This window comes from Heterodontus francisci, chromosome 33, assembly GCF_036365525.1.
Source record: "Heterodontus francisci isolate sHetFra1 chromosome 33, sHetFra1.hap1, whole genome shotgun sequence".
NCBI lineage: Eukaryota > Metazoa > Chordata > Chondrichthyes > Heterodontiformes > Heterodontidae > Heterodontus > Heterodontus francisci.
This window is the reverse complement of record NC_090403.1, coordinates 41,808,712-41,821,627: the sequence shown is the minus strand read 5'-3', so window position 1 is coordinate 41,821,627 and position 12,916 is coordinate 41,808,712. Positions and strand designations below refer to the sequence as shown.

The window sequence follows — 12,916 nt, the reverse complement described above, 5'->3', positions numbered from 1 at the left end:
CTCCATGACCTTTTGATCAGCTATGTGGCCTGGTCCAATCTGCACCTTCTCCTTTGTTATATCTTGCCCCACCCCCACCTCACTTGTTTATAATCTGTGACTTTTCTAATATTTGTCAGTTCCGAAGAAGGGTCACTGACCCGAAACGTTAACTCTGCTTCTCTTCCCACAGATGCTGCCAGACCTGCTGAGTGATTCCAGCATTTCTTGTTTTTGTAACTATTTACAGTACCTTACTCTGGGTGTTACAGTTGCAGAGTGACTTTGGATTCGAGTCACATGACTGCATCCTGGTACTTAACTCATTAGCATACTAAGATCTTAAAGGGACATCACTCTTAAAGGCAATCCTACAACATCCCCCTTCTTTCCAAAGATAAGTCTCGTATGCTAAAAGTAAAACTATCTAAAATTAGATATCAAAATTATTTACACAGGGATAAAGATTATGAACTTTACAAATATAGAGGCTCAGAAGTCCATATATCATTTTGGTGGCTTGACAACTCTTGCGCGGGGGGTTTGCGTCTCATCTGTTGCTGTTCTTTCTGAAGTTTCTCCCTCTCTGCATTCAGTTTCTGTTGCTCTGCCTTTAGCCTGAGAACGTACTCTGTTGGTTTTCTCAAGATGACCACTTTTGAGACCTTGTCATTCTTGGAGAGTTCCAACACTTCCTTTCGAAGAGCCAACTGACAATGCTTCAACTCATTCCTCCTCTGCCTCCTCAGGACATAGCGTGTCCATTGCCTCTCCTCATTCCCTGTGTCTGAAGACTTGGGGCTCAAGGTCGAGGACTTGTTGGGGGAGGAGTCCTTGGCCTCATGGCGGTACTGTCTGTTCTGGCTTGTTGTGGTGCTGGCGGTTCTCCTAGAAAGCAGAAGTGCAGGCAAGGCATAGTTGTGCTGTTGCTGGGTTTCCAGACTGCACCGTTTGATGCTGGCCAGAGTCTGCGAGCAGGTTCCAGTCCTTGGAGATTTCCCCTTGGCAAAGCTCCCCACTAGCAGTCTTTGTTTTTATGTATTTAGAGATACAGCACTGAAACAGGCCCTTTGGTCCACCGAGTCTGTGCCGACCAACAACCACCCATTTACACTAATCCTACATTAACCCCATATTCTCTACCACATCCCCACCATTCTCCTACCACCTACTTACACTAGGGGCAATTTACAACAGCCAATTTACCTATCAACCTGCAAGTCTTTGGCTGTGGGAGGAAACCGGAGCACCCAGCGGAAACCCACGCAGACACAGGGAGAACTTGCAAACTCCGCACAGGCAGTACCCAGAACTGAACTCGGGTTGCTGGAGCTGTGAGGCTGTAGTGCTAACTACTGCGCCACTGTGCTGTTTATCAGTAGTGACAATGTCAATCTCCTCTGAATCGCTGGTGCGTGAGGACACACTGCCTGTTTACAAAGAACTTTCACCATCTGAGTTTGGATCTTCCTTCTTTTGGCGTGGCATCTCTGAGAAGGGGCTGATACTCTCCAAACCGGAATTACTGAGATCCTGAAGGAACTGTGACTCAATACAGGTACCCTTGGTCTCTTCTGCCGTAATGGGTACCTTGGTGACCTCTTGGATGGTCACAATGTTGAGGTCCTTACACGCCGGTAGTCCTGCCACTGCTGGTCTGCTCGTGTCTACAAGGTAGAATGTTTGTGGTTTCCATGCAGACTTGCCATAGCTGCATTGCATTGTCAGTGTGCCACTACAAGAGATGGGTGACCCATTATATGCAGATGACTTGGCAGTTGTCGGTTGTATCATTGATTTCCAATGACTCCGGTACATATCTTTGAGGATTCGGACTGGTAGGATATTTGCACCGGCGTCAATGTCGATCTTAACCTTGAGTGTATGTTTGCCAGATTTCTTTGGGCACATGGTGTTAATAGTGGCGAAAGCTTCCACTTGTTTGACTTCATCAACATGATGTGTGAAGTTCACAATGTGGAATGCCTGTTCGTCTTCTGGCTGAGAATTAATTCTCGTTGAATCCTATCTCAAGCCTGTTTTGCTGTGGACGCCGTGTATCGGCTTGCATTTACACAGGTCTCTGGTGCTCTCCTTGCTGCAGTTGCCTTGTTTTCTGTTTGGTTGTGTTCTACCGTGACTTCTGGATGCATCTTTGGAGCCAAACTTCTTGCATAGGCTGGCCTAGTGTCCTTTTGCACTGCACGCCTTGCATAAGTCTTGAAATGCAGTACAACTTCGCGGTAAGTGGGACCAACCACAATTACCACACAGCTTGCTGGCTCTTTTCGACCTGGTTATGGTGTCGATACTGTTGGCAGCATCTAGTGCTTGCACAAGCTGTTGTCCAGCTACAATGGCTCTGTATTTCCTGTCATCTTCCAGCAGTGCATTAATGCTATGACCTTTCTTTTGCCCCAAGAGGTCCTTCTGAAATGCTTCAATGGGTGTTGACACAATCACTAGCTCCATTATTTGGTCTGACAACTCAGCTTCTGAAAAATCGCATTCGTTACCCTTGCTATGGCATCTGCTGACAAACTGATCTATTGATTCCTGTGGCTGTTGCCTGTAGGACATCAATTCCAGGCGGTGAATTCAAAAATTCTCTCTCAATCGGAGCTGATCCTCTAGCACTTTACATTTCTTTGTGGGATCTTTCTGGTCCTCGTCAGATAAGCCAGAGGTATTGATTCTATGTAATCCCTCATTTACAACTGCTATTAGTATTTTCACAGCCTGTTTTTCTGCTTCTACAATTATTTGGTCTGTGAAGAATAACTGCAATCTTTGTTTGAACAGTTGAAACTCAGATAAGATTTCCAAGGCCTTCCAGTTCATACTAGGAAATTTGGTATCTATATTTCTGCTGTTCTTTTGCTTTAAAACTTGCTCTAAGACTTGTTCTATGACTCTCCACTATTTCCCCTTTAAGAGACTCTCTGTTATTTATACTAGCTGCTTTAGTTGTCAGGAGCAGGTGTTTGCTAGTGCTGTGTGTTTATCTTGCTTCCAGCACTTTAGCCTGTTTTCTTTACACAGCTGCTCACTAGCTGCTAGAGTTTGTTTATGTTCTTGATGCTCAAGTGGTTGTAATGGTTTGTTTTACAGTGGCTTTGTGAATGGAAGATCTTATTCACACTCGAGTGGTTTAACGGTTTTTTAAAAACTTTGGCTGCGTGGATGAAGTCTCTGCAATAATTGGGTTTTCCCGCGCTTTTTCTAACGGACACCTCCTGTAATGCCGTCGACCTCGATCAGCTCGAGAAAGGAATCAGGTCTTGCCCTTTTTTTTTGAAAAAAATCGATCTTTTGAAGGACTTCAAAGCTTTTTTTTAAAGCAGTATCCCTCAACCGTCGAAACAATGACACACCTGATTTACTTGCATCCTGTTGTTCTGTGCTCTGTTCTTCTACAGCAGGAGGTAAATTCTTTTTTTTAATGCTTGGACCAGTATTTTTTTTGGAACTTTCTCTCCAGTGGCTGTAGGAAAGTTGTTTACAAGGCTGTTTTACCCATGGTCTTCAACTTAGACTTTTTTCCTTCTCACCACAGCTGCCACCATGCAATGAGTTATTTTTATGTTGTCTGATGCAACATAAATGAGATGCTTGGAGTCCAGTTATGTTGAAGATCTCAAAACAGGTTTATTACAGCTAAACTATTATACAGTACAGAGCTAACAATTTACAGACCCTTACTCTGGGTGTTACAGTTGCAGAGTGACTCTGGCTTTGAGTCACATGACTGCATCCTGGTACTTAGCTCATTAGCATACTAAGATCTTAAAGGGACATCACTCTTAAAGGCAATCATACAACCGCCTCAATCAGCATTGGGTAATTGTTCTGTGGACTTGGAATCGTGCCCCAGTGGCCACTTTTCACATGAGCTAGAAGTGAGTATTACTATTCAACAATGGAGGGAAGGATCCCAAATAAACCAGATCCTGTCAGTGCACATATATCCACGCTTTCCAACACGGATCCAATAGATAATAGATCAGGGGTGGTAACTCTTGCTCTCCCTAGTCCAGAAACATGGAGTCCAGTTATTGTACTCTCCCTACTGTCACTAAGATCGGCTAAGGCACCAGACACAAATGATCGAACCTCTTGGGTGGGTACAACAGGCAGTGCTCGCAGGAGCTCCATTCAATGTACAAATATACACAAGCATCAGGAGGATCTTCTTCAGCAATGCATTGCTGCCCTGCGTCAGAGCCTTGGTGCATACTCTGGGCTGGATTCTATAGAGCCCTCGACTGTGGCAGTGGCGGGCATGATGATTGCCCCAGATGAGGCCCATCACGGACGTCGGCGCATGGCAGGGCCCAGCCTGATACTGCCGGTGGCGGCGAGGCCTTATGGCGCCAACCCCCCGCTGCTTGGTGACGGGACGGCCATTTAAATAAATCAAATCACCTGAATTAATGAGTCTCCCGTCGCCTCCTGAAGTCCTGCCGCAATTTTCACCCCAGCGGCTAGCACTGCCGTGCCTTCAGATCTCCATCCGGGGAAACGAGGCGCAACACTGGTGGGGAGGGAGGAGGAGATAAGTTCTTCAGTGCGGTGGTGAGGGGGTGGTGTTGGTGTCAAATGAACATCATGGCTGGAATTTTACACCACCCCAGCGAACCGGATGGTGGCGGGCGGGTGGGGGTGGGGTGGTGTTAAATGGAGCTGGAGGTTGCGGGAGGCCTTCCCAATCCGCTCCCGTCTCTGCACCACTTTACTTAAGGCGGGGGGAGGAAAATCGGCTGCTCGTCCCAGGCCAATCAAGGCCCTTAAGTTGCCAATTAACAGCCACTTAAGGGCCTTCGCACGCCTCTACGGGAATTTTACCCATGGCAAGCCCGATTGAGGGCCGCCCCGCTTCGCCAACCACCCTCAGGACCCAAGGCACCTCCCTTCCCCCACACAACCTCCCTTGCCTTGCCAGGACCAATTAACCCCAGCGAGGCAACCCAACTTACCTGGACTCCTGGCTCCATGTCCTTGGCTGGGCTGCAGTCCCAGCAGTGGCCACTGTTCCCGGTGGCGCTGCTAAAACTAAGAGCTGCCGGCCCGATGATTGGCCGGCAACTCAATGAGGCAGGACTTCCTCCCTCAAGCGGGAGGAAGTCCTGACTCAGAACTATTAAAGCCTGGGGATGGAACCCAGGCTATGTGGAAGGGGGTTTGCCACTGACTTTTATGTTGGTGGCCAGGTCCCGTCCACATGACGTAAATCCAGCCCCATGGGTCTAGGGGATGGTGGGAAGGGTTATAGTTTAAAGTTTGAGCAGTTTTGGAGATTGGGGGGGAAGGTCTGATTGCGAAGGTGTTTTGTGGGGGGGGGGGAATGGGCAAATAATTAATTGATATGGGTGGGGGGGTGGGAGAGGAGCAGAAGAAATGTGTTGATTTTAATTCAATGTCACTTGAAATATTTAAATGTCCCGGTAGGGCTGACAGCCCTCTAAAAATGGCGTCAGCTCCTGCGCACAAACAGCTGACACCATTGCTGGGGATGGGCAGCCCACCTCCTCCATGTGATGGGGGGGGGTGTGGGAGGTGACCCACTCTGACCATTTAAATGAGCCGCAATTTGAATTTGAATTGCGGCTGCTCTTTGGCGTGCGGCCTGCATGGTGGGCCGCCATTTTATCGCAGCTTATAAAATTCAGCCCTCTATTTCTATCATAATGCAGATGTGGTTGGGCACAAGAGAAAAAATCTCAACTAGGTGTTCTTTTTAACCTCTGTGCAAAAAGTCAGAAAATTATCAATGCAGGTACAGATTTGATGTAATCAGTTTGCCAAAATCCTGTTGTCATAAAATCTAATAAAATGAAAAAACAAAAACACTCCATAGGTTTTATAGATTGCAGCCAGCAGTTAACTGCAGCCACTTCAGCTGAAGACAGGTTGCTTATAACACCTTCAAGGTATTTAGGGACTGTTATTGAGCAAGCCTCTTGGAACTACAATTTTACTGCTTACATTAAATGATAAACTAATGTGGATTAGGAATGAGTTACTTAACAGTCCTGATCGCTCAAAGGTAACTGGTTGTCCAAGTTTGATCTGTCGTGTGGGATGAGTTAGTTAATCTCCGTGCTACAACTGACTGTACCACTCCTCGGTTAGGAAAGGAATACTGACCAGGGTTCCTATTCCCAAATGCTACTGATAGTGTGTGTATATTTGTGGGCCTGCTGAGGAGGGAGTCAGGCTCAACTGTGATGTCCTCATAGTCAGATAGCCTGCGTTCACTCACTATTGTGTGTTACGCATAAATAAAGACCACTGACTGGGAACTATCATATTGAGGGACTCAATGCCTTCAAGACACAAAAGGAGAAAATGAGTGAGGAAAATAGCTTAAATATCAGATAGGTTAATTTTCTCTTTAAACAGACAATATTTGAAGAGCATTCTTTTGTAGAGGTTATTTAGTTATTGAAATATTGCATTACAGTATACAATGTCAGAGTACAATACATTCCACTCAAATCACTGGTGGCGGTATTTTTCAAACTGATCATTTGAGGTGCTGTCATGCCACTACTGACTTGCATTCATGCCAATGTAATTGAACAGCAGACTAGACGCCAAATCATCTTCCTTATGTTTGTACTGTACACTAAAGCGTTTCTGCCTGCTGGATTTTAAATTAATGCACATATGTACAAATATTGACCTGTAGATGCAAAACAAATGCGTAAAAGGCTGTAATTTTACACCCCCCAAATGAGTGGGTTGGTGGTGGTGGTGGAGGGGGGGGGCATAAAATTGAGTGGGAGGTGGGGAGGCAGTTCCCGACCCCATCCCACCCCCTCTGCAATTTTACGTGGGGTGACGGCAGAGAGAAATGGTCCCCCCGCCCCAAGCCAATCAAGGCCCTTAATTGGCCAATTAACTGGCACTTAAGGGCCTCCTCCCGCCGCAGATATTTTACCCTCGGCAGCTGGACGGCAGAAGACTCAAAAACCCCGCCTGGTGAAACCCAGCAGCCTTCTTGCGGGCTGGTGGGGGGCACTTCTGATCGGGCACCCTGTGCTGCATGGAGGGCCACCCCCGCAGCACCAACCACCCCAACGTACAAAACTCTCACCACCCCCTTAACTGACCCCCCCCCACTTCCCTTACCGGGCCCAACCAATTGTCCCCGGCAAAGTCTTACAAACTTACCTGTCTTCTGGGGCCGTTCTTCATCTTGCTTGCGATGGCTAGGTGTAGTCCCAGTAGTGGCCACCGCTCCCGGTAGCGCTGCTGAGACTAAGAGTTGCTGGCCGGCAGCTCCATTAGGCAGGATTTCCTGCCTCAAGGAGGTGAAACTCCCGCCTAAGACCAATTAAAGGCCTGGGGAGTGAAAAATCCCGGTCTGGTTCCCCAGGCCTGTCGGAGGCTGGCTCGCTACCGAATTTTCAGCCGGCGGATGGGGCCTCCTGCCCAACGAAAATTCTGGCCAAAGTGTGTGTGGAAATATCCCTTTAAGAACATCCAGTGGGATTGGAAGAAATGTCAACGGACTACCTGTAAGTCAGTCCTCGAACTGACTTCAGGTGACGATGCTGGATTTCTGTATGGTCGAGACACTATTATAAGAAGCTTCAAGCAGGGTAGGTTGGTCTCTCAACTTCAGTTTGAATATGAATTCGGTTTCCTAGCAGCACTGGTTGGATGCATTCTTGTGTAACTGGGCATTCTTGTGTAACAGTGTGTCTTAATTAATGGCAAATATACAAACTGCTTCCCTCACTGTCTTCATTTTTCTGCAAATTTGCTAACTCCCACAATTTTTTTTTATAACTGTCATTTGAATTAACCTCATCCCCATTTTCAGAGCTCCCTGTACTCACACTTTACAAACAAGACTTGCATTTATATTGTGGTGTTCACAACCCCAGGATGTTCCGCAGTGCTTTACAGCCAATGAAGCACTTTAGAAGTGTAGTCACTGTTGTAATGTAGCAAAGTCATGAAACATCCAGTTGAGGGATCCTTGCTTTCCATTGGCACAAGTAATATTTCCATACTCAGTATCAAGGCCGAATTCAGCTCACTGAGCCAGTTGCCACCTTCCTTCCTCAGTTGCACTTACCTCGGACTGGCCTAGATTTGTCAAACAAGTTTTTCTGCCAAACCACTACATCCAATTGGTACAAGTCATTGTCTTACCTGGGTCATATGCATAATCTGGAGGTTCTTGCTTGATGAGCATGGAGTGTGAGAAACGCTGGGCGCTACCACTGCTGATCGGGTTTCCCTGCTCATACATTGGGTCGTGATACTCCTGCTTATAGCTTTGCTGTGGGTATGGCACACAGGGCTCAGACATCTGTCGCTGGTATCCCAGAGGTGCTTCCCTGTTCATGCCCTGGGAGGAATGGAAACGATGGCAAAGCTCCAAAGGCTGCTGTTGAAATTGTGAGCTGAGGACAAATGACAGGTCGACTATTAAATAAAGCACAATAGCTCATTTTGGAGATTGGTGCCCGTGCCCCTGCCCCCTTTGTCACCACAGTGAATTGACTATAGGATCCTTGTTGTTGCTTTAAAATCCTGCTATGGCTTTGACCCACCCTACTTCAGCAGTCTCCTACGGTCATATGCCCTCCTACATATGCTCCATTCTTTGCTTTAAGAGCCTCCAAATTTGTTTTTTTAATGTTGTCCCAAATATGAACCTCATTATCTTGATGAAAGCAAGAACCTGGAAATATTATATGAACATAAAGTCTGGAGTAAGCAAAAGCCAAAGCCATTCAGCCCATCAAGCCTACTCCATCCAGAGTCCATGTGCAATTATACTTTCATGGACTGTCTTCCTCCGACACCGCCTTGATCCCTACCTTTTTTGCCAATTTTTGTTAGGCAAGTGTATTCAGGGTTATGGAACCAAGGGAAGTAGATGGAATTATGATATCGATCAGTCATGATCTAATTGAATAGTGGAACAGGCAAAAGGGGTTGAATGGCCCACTCCTGTTGCTATGTTAAGGAACACTAAGTACTTTTTCCTAATTTTCCTCAAAAATATCAAGTATTATGAAAATGATAAATAGGGAAAGACCAGTTGGTCTATCGAGCATATCTCATACCTTCACAGTGCAATGTAACCACCACATCCTCCTGGGAGAGGCAAAGAATCAGGTAGTAATCCAGTTATGTGCTATAACGTCACACATAAGAGGGACAATGATCCTTTTGACATGCATTGTATCAACACAGATATATATGATCAGTAGAAAATGTTTTTCGGGTGATCTTTGAAGTGTTATGATGCTCTGATATACCTATTGTGATCTTACAGAAGCTACTCTTGAGGTTTTAAAAAGGACACAATTGGGCTGGTCACAAATTTACTGCTCAACTACCCAGTCTGGAGCTGCTGTCATACTAAAGCTAGGGAGAGTCAGCATATAAAGTCTTCCATCAACATTGTTACTCTTCACTAAAGAACAAGTCTGACCTAACTGAGAGACTGACCGAGAAACATTAGATTTTCCTCATGACTCTGCCTCTGCCACTCTAGCTTTGGTATTCCACCCAATAACCAAGCAAACACTGGGTGAGGGGAACATAACATGTCATTCTGTGATCAGTAAAGAGTCCCATATTAGATTTTTGTGTAACATCTTCAAGGCTTTCTCAAATTGAACTAATACAAACCTTTCCCAGTTCAGAAGAAGAACAAGAATAAGAGGCACGAGCAGCAAAATAATAAGATCAGACATTTTTTATATTGGAAATTCCGAAACAAGCTCAAACACAACAGAATTATCTCCAATAATTGCTACTGGATTCACAACATAATGCATTGTGTTGAACAGATGTTACATCAAATTATGATATGCTAATTAAAATACAACAAACGGTGCCATGGTAATAGAACGCAAATTGACAGCATTATAGGAAGAAGCATTTTACCATTAAACTGTTCAAGAAGCAGTAAAACTGCTTTTTCAATCAAATATTTAACTAAATAGACATACAAAGAGGATTGGTTATTTCTGAACCTGTACCTGTGCTCCATTGGGAATCTGCCATTGGACATGGACTGGGTGGGTGTATGGAGATTTACAAAGCCATGGTCCCTTCTGGGGTTCACCGTGGATTTACTGCAGACCTGCTGTAATGGAGTATTCGAAGGGGTCCCTGGATTTGGGGAGTTGAGTCCAATATGTGGCTTTTTCTCATAGGCACTACATAAAGAAGTGTAAAGTGTTTTGATTAGCCAAATGATTTCTTTAATATCTCTATTTTTGTTTGTTACATCTATCCTGCGACTTTTCAACACTTGTTTAAAGGCAAATCGTTTTTGTTTTTGGGGAATTCCTTCAGGAAGTCACAAAAATGATATTACATCTCCAATAGTTTCTTCTCCTGTTCTCATAATTATTTTGGTTCCTTCCTCTTCATCATTTATGTGGCATCTCTCAATTACATCATCCAGAAATATGGGTCCAGATTCCACATATACACAAATTACATCCAGCTTTGCCTTGCCTCCCCTCCTCCCCGCTATCGATCCCAAGGTAAACTCTCCAATCACACCCAATATTAAGACCCAGAGTAGCTGCAATTTCATCCAGCTCAATGTTGGCAAAGCCTCTAGGGCTCTGATTAGCAAATAAATGCTTCTGGTCTCGATTCCAAGAGTCTCCTTAGCTGCCAATGCATGCTAATTCCAGATGTGTGGACCTTGGTGTACTGCTCAACCTTGCATTTGGCTTGCTTCAGTTATCAAAACCATTTTCTCCACCTCTGCTACATCATCTACTTTCACCCTACCTCATCCTCTCTGCTGAGAATATCATTATCCCTGTCTTTAATACCTGCAGTCTCACAGCAATCTCCACCTTTGCCAAGTTATAACTCATTCAGTTCCTCAGCCTCGCAACTCCTTCACTGCTATCATCCCCATCTTTGCCTTGCTCCACTGGCTCCCCCCGCCCCCTTTCCTACTCCAGTCAACTGACTTTTGCATCCTTGTTTTTCCTTTCAAATCCTTCTGTGGCCTTGACCCACTTACTTTGGCGATCTCCTCCGGTCATACGTCCTTGCACACATATTCCGTTCCTCATTTTACTCCTTGTTCTCTATTCTTTCTGCTTCATCCTTGGTGACCACTCTGCTAATGAGACCTTTACCATTGGAATTCTCACCCCAAATAGTTGCCTTGCCGATCCTTTCTTTTCACAAGTTTCCTAAAAGCTTGCCTTTTTGAACATGCATTCAGCCATGCCTTCTAACTTTTCTGTCTTCCTTCCTGCTCATTTTTTTCTTCTCAATCCTGTAAAGTATTTTTGAGACATGTGGAGTATAATAGAAATGGGTACCGTTGTTTATGATACAGTGGCTCCAGACACTAAAGTTAATTTCAATTGCTACTGCTTTTACTGTAAGAATTGCAATATTTGGAGCACAAAAGTCTAAGCCAGGATCACAGACCACCTCAATTTACAATCAGGGTTGGCATTCTCAGTAGAGCATCATATATTGCTGAAATAGTGATCATTTCTGGCTTGCCTAAAGGTGATGAAAGATTGACCAAATAGAGTTGTGTCACACTGAAATCTTCATTTTAATTTATAAAAGAAAGACAAATATAATCTTTATCCAGTGTCCTTCATCTGTGATGTTTACATGTATTGAGGCATGAAGCTTAGTGAGTCTTGATTTTGAGAGGGTCATAGAACCAGCAACAGGAGAAAGTCTTCAGTAGGCGTAGTCTCTTCCCAATGCACTGGACCGACAGTTACTACTTAATAGTAATCGGACATGCCTGGAACCTTTTAACAATAGGGATTTCAGCCAACACACACATGTATAACTGGGACTGCCGGCAAAACACTACCATGCTATTATTGCCCTCATCAATGGGAAGTTGTTAATCTTGACTCGAATTTTTGGCTTGCTGTAATAATGGGCTATGATATGCATGAAAAATTCCTCATTCATCCATTACTAATATATCCTGTAGTGGATTGAATCAAAATCAGATGGAAATTCGGTCGATGATGAGTTCCAGTACTGGGAATACGAGAAAATGTAAAAAAGAAATAATGACTAAACTAAAGATTTAATTAAAATATGGGAATCAATAAGGGAATTTAAATGTGTTTATCGGTATCTTCTCTATTCCTATTAAAACAATGAGTGAATCCTATTGAAGAAACAATGTGGACCTTGATAAATATTCTGCCTCGATATTCAAAGCAGTTAGGATACCAAAACCAGGAGAGGTAGCAAGGCTGTAGATAGTTTGTGGTACAAACTTTGGCTGAATTAAGGTTTAAAAAATATGAATTTTACATGGTGTAGTTTCTCTTATTACCATTTATGCAGTTGGAGAAAATATTTTACTGTCGCTCAAGTCACACTGATCAATGAGAGATATGATGCATGGAGTCTGTGTCACATGATGCTGGATCCCCATCTACACATTGAATGTGGTTGTGCATTTGTAACTTTCCTCTGTCACTTTATTAACTGCGATTCTTTTCCCTCCTGCACAGCATCCATTCCACCATCGCTGTTCTGGAACATGAAATGCTTCAGACCACAGACATCTCCGCAAGTGTGGTCAATGCTACTCTGTGGTCAACCTGTTCAGAAGCACACTGAATGAAACAAGAATTTGAATTTTTTCTATGCCCCAGGACGAGTCAGGAAAACAGTATCTATTGGGAGACCTGCAGTGCAAAAGTTGGTTGAGACAAAGATTGAAACTTGAGTGTCCTAGTCCAACCGAAACACCACTTGTGTAGCCACCAGATTCCATTTGTAGATCTGCTTTAAACTAGTTTTTACACTAAATAAATACCACATGTGACGGAATTCCAATAACTATTTATTCTCGTTATGCAGGTATACCCTGGCTCACACTCCATAACTGTTCGGATTAATGTGAATAAAGTAGCTGATGCATTAATCCCCAGCTATT

The 12,916-nt window shown here is 44.4% G+C and overlaps 1 protein-coding gene across 3 annotated transcripts in view; it reads right to left on the bottom strand.

Annotated features, from left to right (window-relative positions):
* The window catches only part of etv4 (ETS variant transcription factor 4), a 103,505-nt gene that overhangs the window by 38,240 nt on the left and 52,349 nt on the right, over positions 1–12,916 (bottom strand). For 2 of the 3 annotated variants that reach the window (XM_068013355.1, XM_068013356.1), the window contains exons 7-8: positions 9,993–10,172; positions 8,146–8,399 (exon numbers count right to left, since the gene is read on the bottom strand). In XM_068013355.1, coding sequence (XP_067869456.1) covers positions 8,146–8,399; positions 9,993–10,172 — 434 coding nt within the window. Of the gene's footprint in view, positions 1–7,155; positions 7,549–8,145; positions 8,400–9,992; positions 10,173–12,916 lie in introns of those variants that run through there. The other variant, XM_068013357.1, reaches the window with a different exon arrangement.